This window comes from Chrysochloris asiatica, unplaced genomic scaffold (assembly GCF_000296735.1).
Source record: "Chrysochloris asiatica unplaced genomic scaffold, ChrAsi1.0 scaffold00081, whole genome shotgun sequence".
Taxonomy (NCBI): domain Eukaryota; kingdom Metazoa; phylum Chordata; class Mammalia; order Afrosoricida; family Chrysochloridae; genus Chrysochloris; species Chrysochloris asiatica.
In genome coordinates, this window is record NW_006408599.1 from 766,919 (window position 1) to 793,219 (window position 26,301).

At 46.3% G+C, this 26,301-nt stretch overlaps 1 protein-coding gene across 1 annotated transcript in view; it reads right to left on the minus strand.

The window, feature by feature from the left end:
* Positions 1–340: 340 nt before the first annotated feature.
* The window catches only part of MORN5 (MORN repeat containing 5), a 37,887-nt gene continuing 11,926 nt past the window's right edge, over positions 341–26,301 (minus strand). The window contains exon 4 of the mRNA XM_006865719.1: positions 341–504. Coding sequence (XP_006865781.1) covers positions 341–504 — 164 coding nt within the window. The remainder of the gene's footprint in view (positions 505–26,301) is intronic.

Here is a 26,301-nt window from a genome sequence, read left to right on the forward strand (position 1 = left end):
TAATTAACGACATACAGCGATGAGAGCCAACTGGGTTAAGCACTGAGCTACTAACTAAGAGGTTGGCAGTTTGAAGTCATCAGCATGTGGCAGTCTACTTCCATAAAGATACATGGGAACTCTAAGGGGCAGTTCTGCGCTGCCGTACAGGGTTGCTGTGATTTGGAATAGACTTGACCGCAGTGAGTTAAAAGGTTATATGGTTCCCAACCTTTCCTAAGCATAAGAAATCCCTGGGAATGCAGATCCCTGGGTGATTCTGATACTGGTTAAATGAGGATGAGTTCATTTGGGACTACTGACTGCAGACAACAAACCTTTATTCTGGAACCAACAGGCACTACAAAGAATGACAGCATGCTCCCGTGGTCCAGTCAATGCCAGTGGTGCCGGCGGCAACCTCTGGTGGGGGCGGCTGCTGTGCTGATGACTTGGGTCTGTGACCCACGATCTCATCCCAGCCCTTCCTACAGGTCCGGACAATCCACTCATGCTCGTCGTCATCTGTAAGGAAAGGAAGAGCCGTTGAGACCTGGTGCTTGCTGGGACCTACTCTGGGAGTCCCCTGAGTGGGGTCTCTGGACTGGGGTGCACACCAGCATGAGGTGATGGCCTTGGTGGCCAGTTTGTTTAGCTCTGTGTTGGAAAGGAACAGATCTTACACTAAAATCAAACCCCTCAATTGCCCATAAGTGCCTACTCTTGGGGCAGTTGAACTCAAAAGGATTAGTGTGTAGATGCTGCATAATGGGAGAGAGGGGGATAAGCATGAGGTCTACTGGCCATCCTGCTCAGGACCATCTCTGGTAGGTGGTCAGAGAGCAGCCCCTAACTCAGGACCTTGTCCAGTTTGCTGTACCACAAACAGCACCTTGAACAGTTGGGCCCAAGCCTTGCAGGGTGGTGCTAGGAGACAGAGCCTTAGATTTCTGGGCTCTCCACATTGGAGAGTTTCCTTCAGAGAATTCATGGTCTTCTCAAGGTGGGGGCCTGATACCCTCTGTTAACTCAGATCCTCTCAGTGGGGAATGGAGAGGAAGAGGGCGAGAAGCTGGTATTCCCTGGAATCCCTCAAACACCTTTATTGCACTTATTTACTCCTTGTGGCCACTTGACAAGCAGGAGTCACTCCTACCATTTTACATATGAAGAAACAGAGGATTGGAGAGTTCACTGGCCCACAGCCACAACATCAGTATATGGGTGAGCCCAGGATTTGAACCTAGGATTGTCTGGCTATAAAATGGGAACCATTTTTAAAATCCCAAGTCCAGAGTTGAGTGCATCACGCTTTTCAGTTTATAGCACACGATCGTTTTCTCTCTGCACAAGGCCCCTCTGTGGATTTATTTTTATTTTTCCCCTTTATCCCCTCAAACCCACACACAGTCTCTCCCCTACCACCACAGGGCCCCATTCTAATGATGGTATATATACCCTTAAAAATGCATGTAGCTCTCTGTAAAATATGCACTGTTGTTTTGTGTGTGAATGTGTTTTTAATTTACACAAATGGCATTGTGTTGTGAATCTCATTGTGTCTTACTTTTTTCACTCAACACCACATTTCCAAGATCTAACATCGCTGAGCTGGAATCAACTTTACAAGCATTGGGGTTTGGGATTGTTATTCCTGCTCTGCATGTACATCCTGTTCGTTACTTCTTACTGCTCCCTAATATTCTACAGGGGGCTTCTGCCACACTGCTCTATCGGTCTTCCCAATGGTCGAAAACTAGGTTGCCTCTCAATACCTGTTGTAGTGCACAGCCCTGGGACACAGGTTCTTGTACACACCCCTTCACAGATATGAGAGAGAATGTCAGGGAGTCATGTACATGCCTCACTCACCAGGACTGCCAGCGAAGCCCACCGTCTTTTCTTTACACCTGCCTGCCTCCCCTCTCCAACTTTCTGCACCATGCCCTGGGGACTCAGAGAGCTCACCCCTACCCCTATCCTTGGGGCTGTAGCATTGGAGGCGGTCTTGCTTTTTCCCTTGACCCAGCCTAAGAGATGACTTAGACCACCCACCCAAATGGCAGAAGCTAGCGAACAAGGACTTTCCTCAAGAGCAAAGAACTCAGAGGGCTGGCGGGAACGCCACCCTGTGGATCAGATGCTCTGCTCAGGAGCTCCTTCCTCTTCTGTGAAAGGTCCAGGGTGTGACTGGCCCTGGACCCAGGATCAGGAGCTGGATGCTTGTTGACAGCCTACTGTGTGGTCCATGAGTGGCTAACACTGAACTTTGGCCATCTTTGTAACAGGTCATTGGGGGAGATTGCCCAGTTTTATAGAGGGGTGAGCTTTGTCCTATGGCCAGGCCCATGGAGTTTAAACCAAGGTTCCTTGGGCTCCACAGCCTGAGCCTTCCCACCCCAGGGCAGACATGGCCTGCCTGGTGCTGAGGCTGTCGCAGAGAAAACCTTCCCTGTGGCCCCCTCCTCTGTCTGCACCACTGACAGTAGCTGGTCCAAGGGAACATGCCCATTTCTTTGTATGTTGCCTAAGGAAAAAAAAAAAAGTCTCACTGCCTGGACTTGGAGGACTGCACTGACTAGGCAGTGGGCCTTAGTTTCCCCTAAGGAGGCTGCTTGGGAATCCCCATGTGGCTACTGAACCCTGCCTGGGGTGGGGAGGCGGCCACGTGGGGGTGAGCGGCAGGAGCGTGTCAGCACATAAGGAGTTAAGCGCTGGTGAAACCCACTTTTGCCACACTGTGAGCAGCCTGGTTGCTAATTACAGTTCTGAAGTCTCCAGGCTATTCGAATCAGTGCAGCTGCAACCTCTTCAGTGGTAACCCCTGAAACCAGACAAACTGGGTTTATTGTGCTGAACTAGTTTTCAGGCCCCTCCCTGATTGTTACAAATTGACAGCAATGGACTTAACAGCCCTCTTCACTACCCCTTTCACTCTCTACCTGGCTGCACAGCCACCAATTTGAATCACAGATGCCTCCCCTCCTGGCAGCTGCTTGCCACCCCTCCCTCCACCTCCTCTGAGCGTAGCCGCGGCTCCCCTGGCCCTGCCACGCCAGGGTGAGGCTGCCGAAGCACATTTCATCAATATTTAAAATGGAATTAAACCTGCAGCTTTGATTAATGCCTCCCAGATCCCGGGAGTTGTGATTACTATTTTGCAAATTGCGATTGTTGGAATATGTTAATATGATTGTCTGAGAACATCTTCACCTTCTCAGATAATTTTCCCCCTTTTGGGCAGGAGGGGAGGAAGAGAGGATGAGGGTGGGGGGAAGATGGGGAAAAACACCCCACAAACTCTTTAATCAATTGTAAATTATTACCCTTGTACCCTTGGCACAATTACTGGTGGTGCACATGGGAAGTGGAGGAAGATTTCTGGACGGGCTCATTTGTCTTTAGAAGTTTGTGGCTCCCTTTGACCCACTAATTCTATTCTGGGACACTATCCTAAAGGAAGAATCTCTTTGTCTCAGAACTATTACCAATCAAGACAACAGCTAATAAATAACCTACATTTCTAAAACACGGGAATGATTAATTTTTGTTATATATTCACCCACTTAACAAATAATTTGTAAACACTGGCTCTCTGTCAGGCAGCATGCTAGCTGCAGCAGGAAATGGTGAGCCTAAATACGCAGGAGTACTTAGTAGCTACTGAAAATAATGGTTATAAAGTCTGCATAGCAACATAGGGGACTTTTTTTATATGGTAAGATGCCAAAAAAGAGAAAAACACAAAACCCCAAAGCAAAACAGGAGAAAGCAGCAGGGTAGAAAACCACATAGACAGTTTAATCTATGTCAAAATGGTCCACGGAAGAAAAGTGAAAGTGAACAGATGGAAATATGAACAATGGTCAGCTCTGAGCAGTAGGACTGGAGAGAGGGCTTTCTGCTCCTTGGTATTTCCTAAAACTTATTTCATTGATTCTTACGACAATAGAAAAAACAAAAACAATTATTCAATTGTTTTCTCCCCTCTGACTTAGTGATTTGGTAATTTCATGCACTTTATTCTTTGAAGTAAAATATTTCAAGGTTTCTAGAAAAACCAACAGGGCTCTAGAACTTTTTAAAAAGAAAAAGATCCAGCATAAAAATATTGCTAAACCCAATAGGGGGAAGGGAGAGGGGAATGGAAGGACAAGATAGACAGGGGAACACTTACATAGGTTTGCATGGGCTAAGTGGGACAGAGGTAAATAGTGATGTGTGCTCAACCTTGGAACAACAGGGCTCTGTGATACAAGGATCAAGACATAATTTGAATGGGTAAAAGAAGGGAAATAATGTTAAGATGCTTGACTGTCTTATGGATATTGGTTTCCCTTGCCTACTATTGTAAAATAGATACTTGAGGGGGATAGATAGGAATATCAGGAAACATGATCACAGAAAGTTTATAAGCCCATCTTCAGCCTATAACTGATTGGAATACCTAAAAGGGGGTCTAGAACTTGACCAGTGAAACAGGTTTCTTGCAGAGCCCTTGTAGTGTATAGGACCTTAGGTGGAATCCTAAGCCTCATCAAGAACCTTCTGAGGAGGGACATTTCCACTTGAAAGGACATGCAGACCAACCCAGAGTGCTAGAGGAATAGAGGATACTTCCAGAAAGAGACCAGCAGGAAAAAAGCAAAAACAAAAACAGCAAGCTGTTTACTGGCGAGAAATCAAGGCAAGCAATCAAGTCCCTTCAGGACAAACCCCCTCCAAGATTGAAACTCAAAGGGAACACATAAGCAGGCATGTAAGCTCCCTGGCAACTACATTGGTCTACTGGTAAGTGGAAGTGGGGGAAAGGCAACAATGAAGATATGGGCTGAGTTTGACCATGTTCCATAGAACCTGTCAACTTGGAGATGAGAGAGAGAAGAGGAAGAGCTGGTTGGCCCAAAGTATGGTGAGACCTAGGGACTCCAGAGCCCATGGACACTGACCTAGCCACTAGGGGCTAGAGCTAATAGTGAAGCATCCAGCTGATATGAAGTGGGGGTAGATGCACCAGAATGCCCAAACTTGCGGACAGTACCCATTTAACCTATCTTCGATGGCTTGATGACCAGAGCTGGACTATAGGAAGTTAACGAAAGCAAGTGTAAATTGCTACAATTTGATGAACTTGACCTATACTTAATGGATGTAGTAGCTCATAATGCCAACTAAGAGGGAAGGAGTCTTCACATCAAGGATCCAACCTATCCCCTTGGTATATAGGGTTGAAAAGGACAGGCAACTTAGTCATTGGCTACCTAAAATGGGGTGGGGGGCTAAAAAGGCATGAAGTGGCTGACTTACACATTTTTAAGAGGGAGTTTAGTTCCAGAGTGTACGGGGGAAGGTAGAATTTCCACTGAATAGTTTTCATCTTGTCTAGATGGGTCTGGTGAAAGGCGATGGGGGTAACAGTCTTATGATTCAATAGTGAGTAATTGTTATCATGACAATTTGCAATTGTCTCAACTGTAAATGGAAAAGTTTTGTAACATAAAGGGGGAGTAGGTAATTTTATATTCCAGGAATAGAGGACCCTAGGACCATCAAGGGAGAAGAACATGAGCGGAATGTGAGAAGCTGCAACACCAGAGATGGAGGCAGAGATGGGGACATGAAGAGATAGAGCAGCTGAGGACTCTAGACTCATGGAAAGAAAAAGGCTGTGTGCTGGCAGCCAGGAGGTTGGTTTGCAGAATGTGCCCTTTGGTTGTTTAAATGATTATATATTTGAGTGTTTTTGTATACATCAAAAAACAAAACAAACCCAGAGGGAATAGAAGTAAATACTGTTAAATGATGATACCTGGAGGGGATTGTAATCATTGCAATGAAACAAAATACGATAGGATGAGTGCAAAACCAATGTCCCCCCATTGCAAATTATCACTCAATTCACAATAAAAGCTTTAAAATATATATATTGCTAAAAGTGGATGAAAACCAGAGACCAGACAAATCCCTTTATAGAAGAATTCCACATAATTCATGTAGATATACTTTACCTTCAAGAAGGTACAGCACAACTCCCACTCCTAAGTGGGGGGCTAAGCTCAGCAGTGTCTTTCAAGAGTATGGAAAGGAAGAATAGCTTTACAGTGCAGAAACCTGACAAGCACTACCCCAGCCAGGAGATCAAGGTTAATATCAACAGTGATAAGGTCTGGTGTGGCACTGTAGGATAAGCACTGGATGGCTAAGCGTAAGGTTGGTGGTTCAAACCCACCAGCTGCTCCTTGGAAACCCTATATAGGGTCCTCATGAGTCAGAACTGACTCGATGGCACTTAACACCACCACCACCAAGTCATACACCCCTGATAAAATGTGATGGGAATGTCACTTTACCTTTATGGTTTTCTTCCCCCCAAATAGAACCCCAGTAAATCATGAGGAAAGCATCAAGACAAATCCCAACTGATGGGCATTCTACAAAATACCTGACTAGTATTCTTCAAAACTGTCATCAAAAACAAGGAACTCATCGTAAGAAACTCCCAGCTCACAGTAGTCTAAGGAGACATGATAACTGAATGTCATGTGGCATTCTGGATGGACTCCTGGCACAGAAAACGGGCATTAGAGAAAAGCCTGAGGAAATCTGCTCAAGGGTGGCCTTTTGTTAATAATAATGTATCAGTAATTGTGACCAACGCGCCACACTAGTGTAGGCTGTTAACAGTAGGAGAAACTAGGTGTGAAGCATATTAGGAACCCTCTGTGCTATCTTCACAATAATTCCACAAACCTAACACAGTTCTAAATTTTCAAAGTTTATTTAAAAAATACATGAAAATCCAGGGTACTTCCTAAAAAGCAAGGTTATTATAGTCTCCAAGAGGAATGGAAGCTTCCTTCACACTCATACCCCAAACTAGAGTCATTAACTCTTTTTCACGGCTACATTTAGTTGCCTATTTTTGTATTTAATAGCCTTAGCACAATGGAGTCCCGGTATGGCATTGTAGGATAAGCACTGGACTGCTAACTGCAAGGTCAGTGATTCAAACCCACCAGCCAGTCCTTGGAAACCCTATACAGGGTTGCTATGAGTCAGAACCGACTCAATGGTGCTTAGCAACAACAACAGCACAGTGGTTATGCACTTGGCTGTTAACAAAAAATTTGACAGTCTGTGGAAGAAAGATGTGGCAGTCTGCTTGGTAAAGACCACAGTCTTGGAAACCCTATGTTGGCGGCTATAGGTCTTTTTGGTTTAGGTTCTTCTCCACTAGACGGTAAACTTTCTTAATGTGGGGAACACATCTGATTTGTTGGGCACTAGACCAGGCATACAATTGTTGTTATGTGCCGTGGAGTCGGTTCCAACTCATAGCGACCCTGTATAGGGTTTCCGAGGCTGTAAATCTTTATAGGAGCAGAAAGCCTCATCTTTCTCCCACAGAACAGCTGGTAGTTTCGAACTGCTAACCGTGAGATTAGCAGCCCGATTCGTAACTACTATGCTACCAGAGCTCCTTGGCATACATGTGTTGGCATACAATAGATGACCAATAATAGCTTTGCCAGATAAAGTCTGGAGTAAGCCTGCTGAATTCTGACTTGCCTCAACTGCCACTGACAAACATTCCCAGACACCCACTTCTTGGTACCCCAATGTCATTCCTCAGTGACCCTAATCTGAATGTCTCTACTCCTAGTCACCCCATCTCAGCTTCATTTCATTGTCTTCATAGCATATACCACTCTGAAATTTTCTTCGTTATTTTTGTGTTGCCTTAGGTAATATCTGTCTCTTCTCCCTTCTAGACTGTAAGCTCCAATGAAACCAAGAGCCTTGTCTGCTTGTTTTCTGTGGTATCCCCAGTTCCTGAAAGACTGTCAAGCACTTAGTAGGCATTGTAGAGTGAATAGAGGAATGACTGAACAAGACCCATCCTGTACTGGGCCCTGTACCTGGTGCCAGCGAACAGAGGGCACTGAACCCCAGCAGCAAGTGTTGACCAAAGGCACACTTCAGTTTTCTGCCATCAGGGTAGAAAGATTTATTATGGTTCTGAAGCTTCAGAAATGCCTTTTCTGCCTCCTGCATGCTCCCTACCTCCAAACAAACTCCAACAATCAGAGAAGTGGATTACTTACAGAGAAGCAATGGAATTTGCTGTAATAGAAACCCCACATCTGATCATGGATTCCCTTGCTAGAAAATCTTCCCCAAAAGATTCCCAGCTCTTTAGCTTGGAATTCAAGGCTCCCTAGGATCTGCCAGATTTGCAGGCATGTTTCCCTCCCTGGCTTACCTACATTACACTGCAGCTACCCTGATGTATGCGAGTTGCTGAGTCAATGCACTCACGAGTGCCTCTGGGCTTTGTATATGCTGTTCCTCCAAGAGGGACACCCTTCCTTTCAGGACTTGATTTGGGTGCAGAACCTCTCAAAGTTCAACAGAGACCCAAGTCACTCTGCATTTCTGGGACTTACTATATATTAAAAAATGAGATTATAAAAATTAGAGCCTTAAATATTTGTTGTTAATTGCCACTGAGTCAATTCTGAATCATTTACTTTTGACAGAATAATGCTTTTAATACAAATGACCAAATGTAATATAAGTGATTTCCAAGATTTCTTTCAAGAATAGTATAAATTTACTGTGCACTGAAGGCAATATGGGAGAGCACTGTGGCTCTGTAAAAATAAGCACTGGGCTGTGAACCCCAAGGTCCGTGGTCTGAGCCCACCAGGAGCTCCGTGAGAGAAAGATGAGGCTTTCTGCTTCCGCGAAGGTTTACAGCCTCAGAAATCCTATACAGGGTGACTGTGAGTCAGAACTGACTCGATGGCACTTGCTACCACCAGCAAAGATGATGTTGTCAGGGAAGGGGCTATGGATGGGGACTTGTTTGCTGGGCATGGTCTTTCAGTCCAATCTCAAGAGCACAAGCACACTGCAAACTTGAAGCCCTCATGAATGTGTGTCGCTTGAGCCCAGTGCCCTCCTGGTCATTCTCCCAGCTCCTTGGGTCCTGGCTCAGTGTCAGCCTTCCCTGGCTGAGGTCCAAGCCCTCCCACCGCACTCCATGGCCCCTGTGTGTCCTGTTAAAGAATCCATCATGGCCGCCCCCAGCAGCCTGGGGCCAAACCGAAAACAAACCTATCTACTGTTGGGTCAGTTGAAACCCATAGTGACCCTGCAGGACACAGCAGAATTGTAAATCCTTACAGCAGTAGAAAGTCACATTTTCTCCTGAGGAAGAGAGGGGTTTGAACAGTCAACCTTGTGGTTAGCAGCCCCATGTCCAATTCTCTTCTGCTTTGGGGGACTCAGCACCAATCCAGCACTTACAAAGTATCTAATTAAGTATGTGGTGAATGAACAAAGAAATGTAAATCTGAGGACATAAAACTACTATGTTTACTTTCTAGGGTTTGGGCAAAAGTGAAAGAATGCCTTCTCCACCCTTGGTAAATGGAGCTCCTGAGAGGGCGAAGTAGACATGCCAAATGCAGGTTCAAGGCTGCCGGCTGCTGTTTCCTTTTTGCCTGGAGGCCATGGATTGGGCAGTCCCATAGCATGGGCAGGCTGGGCCGTCTAGGGTCATATCTGAGCACTAACCACATTAGGAAGCTCAAAGCCCTGGCTGGCCCGGGGCCTGCTCATGGTGGGGATACAGAAAGGCAGGCCTTCACAGGCCGCATGTGCACCCAGGTCACTGTGGCTGTCACCAGTGCCATCTGCAGGTCAGCGCAGTGCTGGGGAGGAAGGGATCCTGGGTTACCATGAAGCTACAAGGAAGGATGAGTTCCCCAGTTGGCAAGCAGAGAGGCAATGCATCAGTGCTGCCACTGCTCTGAGACCTTGGGCAGGTCACCTCACAGCCTCCGGGATTCATTTCCCCATCTAAGAAGGCGCCTGCCTTGAAGGTTTGCTGTGAGGATCAAAGATCATTCCCGAAAAGAGTTTTAGCGCAGTGCTTGGTGAACAGGAAATGCCCCAGTAAATGTTGGCCAAAAAGGTCAAAGAAAAGCCAGAAGTTGTCTGCAAGGGGGGTGGGGGTGGGGGGGGGGGGGCACTCTTGGTGGCACAGTGTAGGCTGGAAGAAGCTTTGGGACCAGTCAGACCTGGGGCTGATGCTATGTCCTGTCACCAACTTGCTGGCCAGTTTTGGACACGTTACTCCTGTCCCTGAGATGGGTTTCTTTATCTGCTTAGTGAGTTTGGAAATTGGCTCAACAGCACTTAACCCCAACCAGCAGAATGGAGGAGTGGCTGTGATAAACGGCACTTGATAGGCACCCAAGATTCGGAGCGACTTCATCATCTTGTTGTTAAGTGCCATCAAGTTGGTTCCAACTTGTAGTGACCCTGTGTAGGGTTTCCTAGGAGCGGCCGGTAAGCTTGAACCACTGACCTTGCGGTTCAAACCAACCTTGCAGTCCAGCGCATTAACCCACAGCGCCATACCCTCATCATCTTGACTGGTCTTTAATTCCCTTACTAGATGCCTGCAAGGGGCTCACTTAGGGCTCCCCTGGGACTTCTGGTTCCCTCCTAGGGTGGAGAGGGAACAAGAGAGAGGAAGAATTCTTTACACAGGATTAGCATCACAAGGATCAAGACCCACAACACAGATAATGATTTTTGTTGAAAGTGAAGTAAACAGGCTGGGGCAAGTGAGCCCAGGGATGGTGAACAGGCAGATTCGGGTCACTGGGCAGCCACAGGTCGGGCTCTGCCACCTCTTGGTGTGCCTCTGGGCTGAGCACAGCCGTGGTGATCACTGCTATGCAGTCCCCACCCTGTGTGAGTGGGGCTGGGGCTGGGGTGCAGGCTGGAAAAGGGAGGAGATCAAGATGAAATAGGCATCTGGCCTGGGGAGAGAGGGGGAGGCTCACATCAAGAGAGGACCAAGACAGACAGACGTGACTGTCTCATTTTAAGATGAGAAAACCAAAGCCCACAGGGTGAAACAATCAGTCCGCCTCATTCCACCAGGGCAACGCCCAGTGCTCTGTGATGCCAAAGTCACGCTCAGTGAGGTTACCAGTGTGCACACAGGCCCAGATGTATGTGCTTCCACCCACTGGGTGAATGTGTGTGACAATCTGAACAAGTGTGAATGTGGATATGTGCCAGTGAATAGGCATGTGCCTGTCATGGTGTAAGTGGCTATGTCTGAGGTGGTAACACCTGCTGGGTATGCCTACGGTGTGAGTGATATGTGTGAATCCTCAGTGTGTGTAATACATGGTGTTGCAGTGTGTTAGTACTGGGTCTGCCTGTGTGCATGCTATGCAGAGGGAGGAGGCATTTCCAACTTGTACAGACAGTCTGGTTCTCATCCCAAATGTCAGGCTGGCAGAGAGGGCAGGGGCTGGGGCAGGCTCTGGGAGAAGGAGGTTTCTGTGGTAAGGGGCTGTCCTTTCTTTCTGGGGCCACGAAGGGTCAAGGCCTTGGTGGCTTCTATGTGAACTGTGGCTTCAGGCTGGGATGGGAGATGCCTGGTAAGCCAGACTCCCAGACTATGGGCAGGTACCTGACACACAGCCCTGCCCTACCCTCCATGTAAATGCAGGGCTGTGTGAGCTGGAGGGGCATGGGCAGGGTCCTGGGCAGAGCCAGTGCCCACAGTGAGGGCGGCAACCCCGTCATAACTCCTGACAAGAAAGAGGCTTTGAAGTTTGCTGCTAGTGTGGTGGCCCGAGGCCAATGTTGACAGAGGGATCACTGCCCAGACAGAGCCTGACACAGGGCAGGAATGGAGGGCTTGCGGCCACTCTTGCTTGTCCCTGTGAAGGAGCATCCTCTGGGCCAGGCCGATGAGGTTGGAGTGATTCAGGTCTGTCTGCTTCACTCACTGGGGACCTAAATTCAGGGTCCAGCAGCCATAAGCTTTTCAAGACCTACTAAAATATGAGAAGCTTAGAAAACCACCCCGCAAAAAACCCCCAATGGACTCAGAACTATAAAAAAGGCAAAACCAAAATTAATAAACGTAATTAATACATTCAGACTGAATTAATGATTAAATTTAGAAATCAAAACAATCTTGTTACACTTGAAATTAATTTGTGAGTTAGATTTCCTCATTTTGTAAGAATTCTCCAGTGTGCACACGACTCTCAAGAAATCACAGCCAATTGTTAAAGAGTTGTAGCCAAATAATTTACCAAGCCAAAGTATTAAAATCCTTCTGAAGTTTAACAGCAAAAATATGATCTGTACTGTGGGGTGTATGGCTGCATTTTATTTCAATATGTTTGACATGGCTGGGGTGGGGCCTCTTGGGTCAGGCTTAGGGCTGGATTAGGGCTATCATCGGGCAGGGGTAAGTCAAAGCAAGGAGTATAGCTGCTTTGCATTAGGAAGCACTTCCCTGCCATGCACCATCCCTGCACACTTGGCATGTTGGAGTTCACACAGTCTTCATGAACATATACAGCTGGTGTTGTCTGTATATGCTATGTATGGTCGGTGAAGGAAAAGCACCCAGAGTTACAAACCGGGTTTCAAACTGGACTGGGGGTTGAACCAGAATGAACTGCAATGAAGCTCTGGTTCCAATGACCCTAGGAAACCTCTTAGGAAGGTCGTGTGCTGGAGAATGACCTCTCATTCAGCCAGTTTTCTGAGTGTTAGAACGGAGAACTATTCTTGCTGTTGAGGTCCTCTTGTGCTTATGGACCATACTGATGCAAAAATACGTATCTTTAAGTGCTAGAATCCTCCTTTAAATGGTGAGATGCTCACGAGACAGGAGCACACAGGATCTCAGGCCAACTGGTTCATGACTCTGCACAGGGCACGTGGGTGCTGAGTGCAGGGAGATGCAAAATCACTGGCACCGTTTAGACCAGTCTTCTTGGTTCCCTACTCCCTGCTTCTGGTTTTCAAGTGCCTGTAATTGAATTTACGTTCCGTGAACATATCTACCATGTCTAGCCACTGCACTGAGGCAGCTCACAGAAGGGAAGTGCCAAGCTCAGGGTTGGTCTGACTGCTTGTTGCCTTTGCTCTAAACCTCTGTTCTCTCTTGTCCCTGCTCTCTGCTGCATGGGCTCTGACCACAGACTGGGAAGTGTGTCCTCCGTGGGAGTGTGGGCTGTGTCGTCCACTTGGTACATGATGAGGATGTTATGGAGGGATCTGTGGAGCTCAGTGACAGCCATCTTGCAAGGTAGATGGTACAATTCTCATTTCCTGGGAGAGAGGCTCAGAGAGATAAAGTTCTCTGCCCAAGCTCCCTCAGTTAGTCAGTGGGAGCAGGGTCACACCCAGCTTTCTCTCCAGGGCTACAGTCCACAACCATTATGCTCTCCCTTCAAAAACCTTTCTGCAACTGAAGTGTATTTACTCTTCACTGTTTGCTGGATTGATGCTAAATTCCCAAACTCAGCCTTCAAGGCGCTCTTAGCCTACACTGGCTCCCTCTGCTATGATTGCTCTGCTCAGACCCACTCCTCCACAACTGTCCAAGGTCAGCCTGATGTCCCTCACTGCTTGCAGGAGGCTGTCCCCCCCCCCCACCGTCCCCCAACAAACAAGGGGGCGTCTCAGGTGCTTTCTCTTGAGTACTCCATGCTTTTCTCCATGCTGTTCCTCCCCTTTCATGGAGCAATCCACTTCTAGTCCTTTAAGGTGCAATCAAATACCACCTTTTTCAGAACATCATCTACACTGTACTCGGAGCATGCTTACTTTCTTCTCTGCACTGTGCTTCCGGAACCAGTGACGCAGAGGCACCCCGGTGTTTTGTTTTAAGGAAAGAATAGCATATTTGATATTTTCATTGAAACATCCAAATAAACACCACCACAGGGGATAGAGAATTTAGCTGGACTTCCTTCCATCTACTTAGTTTCTAACTTACGTTGTTATTGTTCATCTGAACTACACTTTGAGGGCAGGAGGTACACCACAAGCTTTTGAGCACTTCAGCACCGGCTAGATCCCCCTTTTGAGTTGAGAGAACTACCATCCTGGGGCCTGTGATTGTCTGTTTATGCTCCCCCCTAGACCTCCACATTGATTTGGGCTCCAAGTTAGACCTGTGTTCTGGGGGACTCTTAGGGGACTCATGGCTCTATGTGGAGTAGAAATTATGAGGGTGATGGGGGACATATTCAGAACAGAATGCCAGAGGCTGGGCAGAAAGATCAGAGAACCACAGGGCCTTTGATACCTGTTGGGAGGCAGCCACAGTGCAGTTTGCCAAGGCGGCTCTAACTCCTCCCTTTGTTGTTATTGTTAAGTGCCATCGAGTTGGTTCCCTTGGACATGTGGAATTAAAGAGTTCCTTGCTTCTCAACTTTTTACCCTGGGGTTGGGGATAGGGGAAGCACCCCTCGGTATTTCCTAAGTGTAAAATCAGCTCGATTGTAATTGGATCACTATGAGTTGGAACAAACTCAATGGCGCCTAACAACAACATACATGAAGTGCTCCTCAGTGGCTAAGCCTGGGCTCACTAGGTCCCCTGCATCATCTTACTTAATGCCCACCACAACTCTTTGAGGGCGTTACTACAACGACCCCATTTTTCACCTGAGGAAACTGAAGCGTAGAGAGATTAAGAGACTAACTCAAGGTCACACAGTTGGTAAATGGCAGAGCTGGCATCTGATCCCAGCTTTGATTCTTAAGTGAGGGCTGTAACCACATCTCTCTCTGCTGGACCTGAAACTGAGCGGAGGTTTCAGTCAGCTGTCCTGAGTTCCAGAGCTTGGGCTGACAAGAGGTGACTGAGGAAGAAAGATGAAGTGACTGCCCCAAGGGCTCTGGCCTTGCATTCACTTCCATTAAAGGAGATAAAACAAACCACTGCGGTGGCTGGCCAAGGGCCACGCCAACTATGAAGGGGAAATGTGTCCTCTAGATGCCTCTGGGAGGCTGCTTGCTGTAGGGAGTTGGGGGGTGGGGAAGGGCACTATTGTTATCAGAATCCGATGGGTACAGCGGCTGGAAAGGGGATTTCCAGGGCCTTTGGAACTGGGGTGGGAGTGAGGATGGCAGACAGGAAATGGCAGCAAGTCAGCTCAGGTTATTAGAACAACATCTTGATGGGCCTATGGATGGCTCCCCAGGGCCAACTCTACCCTCTGTGGGCACTATATTCTGTGGATAAGCTCATGTGTATTTTTCTGGGGCGAGGCACCATAGCTTTGTCCAGATTCTTTGAGAGAAGTTTATGATTCAGGGCATCTCAGGAAGATTGGGGTTCAAATCCTTTACTAGCTATGTGATCATCAGTAAGTAACTTATTCTCTGAGCCTCAGTTTTCCCATGTGCCAGGTAGGGATCGTGATATAGTCCTCAAGTGATATCAATATTGCCTGGGGTATGGCAAGCTCCTGGCACAGAGAATGCATTCAATACTCCAACATCCCTTCTACCTCTTTTGCCCAAAGCCGATGCCCTAGTCTAGCTGACAGGAGTGTACAATCTGTGTGGGCATTTTATTTGGCAGTTACAAGTGTGATATTATCACTCCACAAAGCATTCATTATGGTTCTGCTAACAATACCACAGATAAGGCAGGGATGCCCCTGCATGCCAGCTTCCAGGTGATTACAACATTTGGGTAAATTGCCTTTTGTCTTGCTAGAGAGATGACACAGTGGGGGGGAGGGGGGTGATCGGTCTGTGCTGAAGAGTCACCCGGCCATCTTGCAGAAACCACAAGGCAGGCATTGTGGAGAGGCAGCCTGGGTTTTGGGAAGGAGTCTGGGCCTACAGCTGAGAAACCCAGGTCCAGCTCAGCCCTACCTCTGATAGGCTGTGGTGTCGGGCACATGATTTGCCCTCAGTGGGTCTCTCAGGTGAAAGGGATGGTTTCAAGGTTAGAGGAGTCTTATTTTATTAGTAATATTAAAAGACTCTTGTTCATTGGCCAATTTTTGAGCAATAAAGTGGACAGAGAACTATCTTGGGGAGAAGAATTACTGGGGCAGTCTTATATCCCTTAGGTGTGCACATTTTCCATGTCTTGGTTGTTAGGGAAACTCCTGGAATCCTGGCTTGGTGCTTTGGGTTAATGCACTGGACCACAAAGTCAATTTGAACTGCAAGGTTGGGGGCTCAAACTCACCAGCTCCTCCTTGGAAACTCTGTAAGTCAGAACTAACTCAACAGCACTTAATAACAACAAAAGGGAAACTCTCAGCTCTTTCTTTCACTGATAAACACCAGCTTCTCATTCAGAGCCAGCTTAAATGTCATCTCTAGCTCTGAAGCCAGTGAGTTCTGGGTTCAAATCCCACTTAATATATCTGTGACTTTGGGCTAGGCGTTTCACCTCGCAGAGCCCCAGTTTTGTCATCTGTAAAGTGGGAGCATTGACGATAACTATGTCATAGAGTTACTGTGAGGATTAAATGAAATGAAACAGTGTATGTAAAGTGCTTAGACTGGTGCCTGGAATAAGGTTGGCACTCAGTAAATGCTAGTTATTATGGTCTCCTTTTTCTCCTGAAATTGGGTACGGATACCTGTGCATGCCAACAGAGTCTTTCTTCACAGCTGCCATTGTACAGACCATATGTGATTGAGCCAGTCCCCTCCTACTGGACATGTGGGGTGCTTCCAATTTTCAGCTTTTTTAAAGCAATGCTGGAGAGACTTTGGCAGACCAAAACGCCTTTCATTTCTAGATATTCACTGAATAACTTAGATGAATCCTTTTCAAACTGTGGGTGGGAAGCAGGGAAACACCAATATCTGGATAAACCCTTTGTCCATGCCTGTTTCAGTACATGATCTCAGGGCTGACATGGCAAAGTACAAAGAGGAAAACCTTAAGAGCCAGACAAAACTACTGCCAGGGAAACTTGGAGGAAATTCCTTAACCTCGCTGAGCCTCATCTGTCAAATGTAGATTCATAAACCCCCTAGGTCCCTCAGTACAGTGTCTGCTGTTCTCGTGTGCCATCAAGTCAAATCTGACTCACAGTGACCCTATATGAAAGCATAGAACTGACTCTATAGGTTTTCCAAGTCTGTAATCTTTATGGGCGCCGATGACCATTTTTTTCTCCTGTGGCGGGTTCAAAACTCTGACCTACTAGATAGCAGCCAAGTGCTTAACCACTGAGCCACCAGGGCTCCTAGTACAGTGTCTGTTGTTGTTGTTGTTAAGTGCCGCTGAGTCGCTTTCAACTCATAGTAACCTAGTATAGGGTTTCCAAGGAGTGACTGGTAAGTTTGAACTACTGACCTGGTGGCTCAAACCAACACTGAACCCTATGCTTATCCTACAGTACCACACCAGGACTCCGTACAGTGTTTGCTGTAGTTGTTAAGTGCCATTGAGTTGGTTCCCACTCAGTGACTCTGTATAGGGTTTCCAAAGAGCAGCTGGTGGGTTTGAACTGTCGACCTTGTGGTTCGCAGTCCAGTGCTGACCCACAGCGCCACACCACTAGTGCACAGTAAATACACAATAAATTCTAGCACTCACCACTACCCTCATCATCATCCCCATTCCTGTGAAGCCAGCCTTCACCTCCCTAAGACTATGAGTCACACGAGCCAGGTCACTTTTTGAATCCCAATCCACATGCCTTCTCCCCATCGTCCATGTAACAGAGCATACATTCCAATCAGCCTTGTGATCTTGATTTAAAATTCTGTCTGGAACCCACAGGTTCAAACACGAAGGGGGCCCCTCTGCAAATAATCACTGGTGTGTGATATTTTTAAGGAGCCGAAACCATTGTTTCTGATTGCAGGAAAGTTGGTGCTATTTTGAAGAGCAGCACAATGAAGCGGTGGCGTTCTCTCTTTAACCATGGGGAATTATACCGTTTGAAGGATTTGTGAGCTCTAGGACATTTGCCAGATGTGCTTGATTCGACATTTCAGACAACAAAGGGGATAATGTTGGCGGGAATCTTGACGGCATTTCTGATGATCAGGATATTCTTTGAGGATGGTACTGAGACCTTTCGGGGAAGAATTTCAGCTTTGACATAAACTAATTTGGGATGCGCTCACTCTCTGTCTTCCACAAAGCAAATTTAGTTCATTGTTAGTTGTATATGTTAAAATGGTTACGAGGGTTTTTTTCCTTTGAATATTAATAATGTGCCTTTCATCTGAGACACTCACATGGGGTATCATTAATTAGTGGGGGAGGGGGAGTAAGGATTAGTGGTACAGTTATTTTGCAAATGATTCCTACTAGTACCGTTTAGGCAAGCAACAGCTACATGAAAGAGATACATGTGCAAACTGCTAACATGGCTCGAGCTTAGCCTTCCTGAGAAGAGGCAAAGGAAAGCTAATCTCCAAGTTTCTCACCATAGACAAGGTTGTTGTTGTTGTTGTGTACCACTGAGTCAGTTCTGACCCTGTATAGGGTTTCTGAGGCTGTAAATCTTTATGGGAGCAGAAAGCCTCATCTTTTTTCTCATGGAGCGGCTGGGAGATTTGAACTACGGACCTGTGGTTAGCAGTCTGACTCGTAACCACTATGCTACCAAGGCTCCTTATAGTGAAGGTAATTTACCTCAATATTTTCAAATTCTTGCTGTTGGCCCTCAGTGGGTAAGAGGCCCTTTTCCAAAGAAGGTAGGATCTCATTTGGGGATTGTGGTGCTTTGATCTTAAGATGATAAAATGGCCTTTCTTTTAAAATGTATTTATTCACTGGTAACATTACTGAGTTCTCACTGGGTGCCATGAACTGTGTTTGGTAGAGAAACAAATAGAAATCAGACATAAGTTTGCCTACCAAGGATAGCTGAGGTAAGAATAAATAAGGACACGATGCCGGACGAACGAAAACATCAGGTTTGGGGCACACTGTGGTTCCAATCTGGCTGTCATCAGCTGTGTGACCTTGAGCAATTTATTAACCTCTCTGAGACTAGGGATACTCATTGAAAATCGTGGCCATGAAAATCACCCACTTGGGGTGGCCAGAAAGGGCAGATGACAGAAGCAGATAAAATGCTAAGTAGTAATATTACAACTTCCTGGTGAGCATTCCTTCCCCAGCTTCATTTCCCTGACATAGTTCTCGAGGCTTAAAGGAGAAGACGCCATGGCCTTCTGTTATGTTTAAGCCCTGAGAGATGGAAGAAAGAGGGAAGGGTGTTCTGGGTTGAGAGAATAGTTGAGGCGAGAATAGAGAATAGAAAGTGCTGGATGAATTTATCAACGAATGACAGCTAGTCTGGTTGGATTGGTACATGGGCTAAAAAGGGACAAGAAAGCGGAAAATGGGGCTTCTAAGTCAGGGTAGAGTTCTGAATGCCACCATCAATAGCTTGCAGACCCCAAAGTTTCAGCATTTCATTCCCTAAGGAAGTAGAAAGATCTAGCATATCCAGTCGCATATGTCTCCCCAGAGACTTCTTTTCTCTTGAGTACCTAGAGAAATCTTAGCAAGTCCCAGGGGCTACCTCACTCCATTAACCTCCAGCCTGAGCCAATGATTATAGTGCCGACAGCATGGCCACCAGTTATTGAGCACGTGCCCTATACCAGGTGCCACTTTGCATACTTAATTTCACTTTCCCTAGCTACAACTCCTCCAGAAAGGTACTACTATAATGCCCACTTTACAGGTGATAAATGGAGGCTTTAAGAGGGGAAACACCCTACGCATGGTCACAGAGCTAGTCATTAGTGGATTCAGGACTAGAGTGTCAGAGATACCAATTCTAGACCCTGGGCATTTAACTGCCTCACCTCCGTTGTCTCCATGGCCTCTCCCAGTTCTCAACCCTTTGGGATGAGAGGTCCTAACTCAGGTTCTGTTTTGTTTTATGTCTACTGTGTTGACTGGAGTATTGCTTTATTGAGTTGCTATTATTTAGAGTTTTATGATCCCAACTCAGATGGCAGCAAGGTGTAGTGGCAATTCAACTCGATTTGTAGTGAGATAGGATTAGGTGTGAATTCCAGCTTCCCCATCATCAGTCATTCATCACTCTGAGACCTAGTTTCCTCATTTCAGGATGAGCCTTTTTCTAGCTCCCTGAAGGCATAGGACATTGATGTGAGATATGCTGGTCTCATAAGCTCGAAGCCTGAGTGAGTACCAGAAATGACTAGTGCTGCTGGGGGTCAGAAAGTAGGGAGTAGAGGACCTGGACAGCACACAAGCCACCTGGACTCTCAAACCCAACCAATTTCAAGCCCTGGAGTAGCTAAACACCTTTGCAGACGAGATCTGGCCTAAGTAGCACTGGTTTGAGACCTCTGATGGATGGTTAATGGCGTTGAACATTCTGAGGTGCATAGCAATATAATGGATTGCTTTTATTATTCAAAATAACAACTTGACCATGATGTGCCAGGTACTGAATTTCCATACAACCTATTTGAAGACTACAGGAGCTCAAAGGCAGGTGTTCTGCTACCTGCTCTTCTTCCACAAACATTGAATAAGTAACAACTTCTGGGGACACAGTAACAAATCAGACACAATCACACAGTCCCTGCCAACAAGTGGAGGTGGCAGGGAATAATACTTCTATGGTCGTGTGCTAAATGCTGTTAGGGAGGCATGTGGGGCACACAGGAGCGTCAGCTACCCCACAGAGCAGGGGAGGAGGGAGGCAAGAAAAAAGCCAGTTAGGGAAGACTGCCCGGAACAGTTAGTTGTCTTCTGACAGCTGATCCTGACCCCTGAGAGCACTGTGAAATCAATTTCATGCACAGCAACCAGAATGATTCATGGTGCACAATATATGTGGTAATGATGTACAATGTCTCTTACTATGGGCCATGGTCCAAAGATTTTAGAGTCACAGTCTGAGAGAATAACTTGCCCATCCTGATCCCCAGAACCTGGCACATTGTGGGTGCTCAAAGAATTGGTGATGAGTGGAAGGATGGATTTCAAGTCCCACAGCAATCCTGTATGGTAGGTACCACCATCCCCAGTTAAAGGAAACCCAAGTCTAGCAAACCAGGATTTGTCAAGTAGGTTTGCAATTTAGCCATCCTGGGGTTTCTAGTCAGGCCCACTGCAAGCTTCTCTGGCTGAGGACAGTGAGCCCACAGGAGCCAGGGAAGGAACCAAGGCAGTTCAGAGAGGTGGGACGATGAACCAAGGATTCTTTTGCTGGTTCCCTCACCCATGACCTCTCATAAAATGAGTGCCCCCCGCTCTGACCCATCCATGTGGCATGAGCTTTGTAATAGCAGTGGCTGAGTCCACTCTGTTTACTCTGGGATGGCCCCAGTCACCCACTAGTCAGGCCAGGAGCCCTGTGCCTTCAGGATGCCCACAGGAAGCTCTGTTTATGGGGGCAGATTGGAATGCAGGAGAGAAAGGGCAATGGGGAAGGCAGAAGATGGTCAGAAGTCCGAATCAGTCCCTTGTAGGGAGAGGTGAGTCAGGGGTAATGACTAGGTGGCCACAGACATAGACTCCTTCTTAGTGGTTTTCAAGACACTCAGAACTTGATCTGTCCTATAATATCAGGACCAAAATACCCCTTGGCTACCTTTCTCTTCCATCATAGGCTCTCATGGTTTGAAGGACCCTAGAAATTACCTAGCCCAACTCCCTCATTTTACAGATGAAGAGAAAGGGGCCCAGAGACAGCAGGCACTGGTCTAGGTCAGTCAGAAGGCAGTCTGTGAACTGGAGTGAGGACTTCGTATCCAGATCTTCTAGTCCCACCACCTGGGGCCAACTTGCCAGAAGGATCTCCTATATAGTCTTACCCCTGTGGCTCCTTCTCCATATACAACCAGAGAAACCATTCTAAAGGACAAATCAGTTACCAGCCTACCTTCCTAAAACCTGCTCTTGCTCCCCAGTGCCTTCAGGTGAAAGACACCGTGCTCTTCTCCTATTGCTCTCGTTGTGTCTACCTCTTGGGAAGCTCTATTGCTCTTCTTTCCCTCATGTAAGAAGCACTGGTGGTTAAAGTACTTGACTGCTAACCAAAACATCCGTGGTTCCATCCCAACAGCACCTCCATGGAAGAAAGATGTGGCCATCTGCTTCCGTAAGATTTACAGCTTTGGGAACCCTGTGGGGCAGTTCTATTCTGTCCTCTAGGGTTGCTATGAGTTGAAACTGACTTGATGGCAGTGGGTTTGGGGTGAGTTTCCCTCATATACTATTATTTCAGGCTCTTGAACGACTTGTAGCATCTGAGACATGCAATGTTCTCCCCTACTTCCAATCCTTGGAACATGATATTTCATTTGCCTTTAACATGCTGCACTTGTCTTCTCTTCACTAGGTTTCAGATGCGCTCTTGCTTCTTCCAGGTAACTCTCTCTGACCTGCTAACCTCCAGGGTTTGGTATCTCTACCAGGCTCTCTTGTAGCAACTCTGTATTGTGATATTGTGTTTTAGTGTCTGTTTCTTCTATTCCTTGAGAGAAGATGCTTTGGCACTAGTATCATCCCCATGGCTAACATGGAACCAGAGCCCTAGTGAGCACTAGTACATATTTGTTGACAAGTAGTCTTCAGTGTCTTTCCTTCTCTAAACTTCCTAAGAATGACTTTCCCTTCCTATGATGTAATTCATAATTGATCATCAAGCATCACTTCTGCCCACAGGATTCTGGGAACCACAATTTCTGGTCCTCTGGGCATGCCAAGCCTTTTCATACCTTGGGGTCTTTGCCCATGCTATTCCCTCTCCACCATTCCAGTTCAGGAAATCCCTACTTATTCTTTAAGATCCACCACTCTCTGTGATCTGGTTCCTGACTAACATTCTCCACAACAGCCAAGTGGTCCGTTCTCCTCATCCTGCAGGCCCTCCCTCCACTAGAGCCCAACGCAGATGGTAGCGTAAGTGTATGTTTATATGTCTACACCAACGGTCTCCAAGGGATGAGGATGGCATCTCGGGACAGGCAGGCTGGGAATACAATTCGCATCTAAAAAGTTGAAAAGGAATCAGTTGCACTGTACCACAACAGAAGAAAGGATGTACTAACACAGAATTCACCAAAATATGCTCCCTGGAACTTCAGTTTCATCAAATGTTCCCCACTATGCCACCATGCCACCTCCTAACTAATTTTATGATCAAATAAGTTTGAGAAATGCTACAACTACATTTTTTTGGTAGAGAGTCCCAGGACACACATTCATCCCTTCATTTATTTGTTTTGTATATACTTACTGGACCCCTTCTGTATGCCTGGGACTGTACTAGGCACCCAGGGCTGCAACAGTCTGCCTGTTACTAAGCAAAATTCGTGCTTCCTTCGCAGCAACTTTGAACTTTTTCTAGTTCAAAGGCCTTAGTACTCAAGGAAGAATGGTCCCACCAGGTGATATAATGATGGCTCCATTGAGTTGGAGGCTTAAACAGCCATAAGTGTCAATAAATATGTACTAGTGCTCACTAGGGCTCTGCTTCCATGTTAGCCATGGGGGTGATACCACTGCCACAGAATCTCCTCTCAAGGAATAAAAGAAACAGACACTAAAACACAACATCACAACATCTGACCATTGTTATTGTTGTTGTAAAGTGCTGTCGAGTCAATTCCAACCACTATATAGTGACCCTGTAAGGGTTTCCAAGGAGCAGCTGGTGAGCTTGAACTGCCAACCTTGCAGTTCAAATGGCTTTACAGTCTTGACGCATTAACCCACAGTGCCACACCAGGACACTATTAGGGGGTTCCTTATTCTATGGAAACAGCAAGCAAATAGGGGAACTGTCCTGGATGGGGTGATTGATCCTGAATGCTAAGGGGAAATTGGGTTGCTGCCATACAGTGGGGGCAAGGGAACTCTTTATGGAGCCCGGGTGATTTTCTAGGGTACCTTGTAGTATACCCATTGCCCAAAGTAAAGCCCACTGCCATCGAGTCAGAGATTCTAACTCATAGGTCTGCTCTGACACTATACAGGACAGAGTAGAACTGCTCCATAGGGTTTCCAAGATAGTACATTTTCACGGAGCCTCGTCTTTCTCCTGTGGAGTAGCTGGCTGGTGGGTTTGTACCGCCAACCACGGGGTTAGCAGCCAAGGCTTAACCCATTGCACCACCAGAGCTCCTTCCAAAAGTAAAAATTAATTTAAAAATTACAGCAGCTATAAAGGTAAAAGCAGTGTATTAGTTTTCTAGGGCTGCCATAACAAAGTTCTATAAACTGGGTGGTTTAAAACAACAGAAAGTTTCTCTCAAAGTTCTAAACATCAAGGTGTCAGCAGGGTTAAGCTCTGAAGGTTACAGGAAGAATCTTTCCTGGCCTGTCCTACCTAGCTTCTGGTGGTTCTAAGCATCCCTTGGTTTGTGACAGTATAATTCCAACCTCTGTCTCTTTCTTCATATGACTGTCTTTCCTTTATGTCTCCCTGGGTTTCTTCTCTTCTTCTTTTAAGGACCCCAGTCATATTGGATTAGGATCCACTCTACTCCAGTATGACATACATGCAAAGACCCTATTTCCAAATAAGGTCACATCCACAAGTGCTGGGGGTTAGGACTTCAACATATCTTTTGGGGAGACATAATTTTTGGAGGGACCTATAACAAGCAATAAGGATTCAGATTCTTTAAGAACAAATGTTTGGGTTACCCTATCATGTAAAAATAACATACCATTTGAAGTGTGGGCTGAGACATAAGGGAACATGAGTTAATTAAAAAAAGAAGGCAGTTATAAATGTTTCCTACAGCTTTGCCATTAGTTACAGAACGAGGACTACAGCTGATAGTTTTATTTCCTTATTGTGCATTTCATCTATTAATTTATCAATCTATTAGTTACACACATTTACTATAAACTTATTTGTTTTTCTCTTCCTCCCTTAGTATTACATGGAAGGTGGTGGTGATGATGTGCCATGGAGTCGGTTCTGACTCATAGAAACCCTGTACAGCATTTCCGAGGCTGTAAATCTTTACAGGAGCAGAAAGCCTCATCTTTCTCCTGCGGAACAGCTGGTAGTTTCGAACTGCTGACTGTGAGATTAGCAGCCTGACTCATAACCACTACACTACCAGAGCTCCTTTACAGAAGAATAATGGCATTATTCAAACAAGACTGTCAAGAAATAACAGCTCTCAGAGATGGATACATGCCCATTGGGACTTCACAGCTCTTCTGTGGGGAGAAGGTAAAAATATCTTTGTGTTAGTATGAAGGGTAGATACACCTTGTTCGATAAAGGTGTACATTTATTATTTTTGTTGTCTAGAAGCTTTGATGTTTGGAGAAGAGTGTAGTGTGTCTGGGTACTGAGTGACAAAAGGGGTGGACTGTGTCTGTTATGCAGCTAGTGACTCACTACACAAACCCTACCCTTCTGTGCCCGGCTGTGATGCTGGGACAGTGAGCTACACTTCTACTTTGTCAGCTGGCTCCTAGTGAGGTGCTGCAAAGCACAGGGTGGAGAGAAGACACACTCGATTCGGCTTTGCTTGCTGCTCAGTGTCATTTCAACAGTGGCATTTCTCTTGTAGTTTCCATTTTGTTTTGTTTCCACACCACGAAACAGCTTCACTATTCTCTCTTCAGAGGCTCCCTAGGCTGTGCTGTCTCCTCAGAGGGCTGGGGCTCAGGTCTGCAGGGCCCTTCCTCTGAGCTCCTAAGGAACCACGCCAACTGGGCAGTGTCCTCTTCCCAGAGGTCTGGGTTGCAGCACCTTGGGGTCCCCCTCCATTAAGCTTTTAGGTTCTAGCAACCCAATCTCTTGCTTTTTTGTTCCCCAGTCCTTGAGGTGGTAACTGCTTTGTGCAATGACTTTCTCTGTTAACTCAGTGCCATCCTTTTGCTTGTTCAGTTCTCCAAAATCATATCAGCAACTTCCTGACAGTAAATTCTGTCTGTTGAAATACCTAGTGTGGTTTCCATGATTTTGACTGGACCTTGACTGATACAAGCAGAAATAAGACACAAAGTGTACCTGCAATGGATCTTATAGTCCAGTGAGTGAGACAGATAGTAAGTAAATAATTGTACAAATGAGTACTTGGTTCCAGCTGACATCAGTGACATGTAGGAAAAGGATCAGGCATATTTGTATATTAAAGGCTCTGAGAAGCCCTTCAGTAAGTGCGCCTGTTTAGCAGTGGTGCAAGTGCTTGGCTACAAACTGAAAGGCAGATGATTGGAAACCACCAGTGACCCTGTGGAAGAAAGATGTGGCAGTCTGCCTCTGTAAAGATTTACAGCCTTGGAAACCCTATACAGGGTTGCTATGGGTCGGAATCAACTCCACGGCACTTAACAACAACAACAACAAACCCTATGAGGCAGTTCTACTTTGCCCCACAGGGTTGTTATGAGTATGTGATGTGTTCTTTTTTTTTAAAGTTTAGCTTATTTTATCCGGAAACTTCATACTGAGTCTATTAATCTCCAGCAAAATAAATTCATGGAAAGGGAAAAATCATTAAAGAAATAGGAGC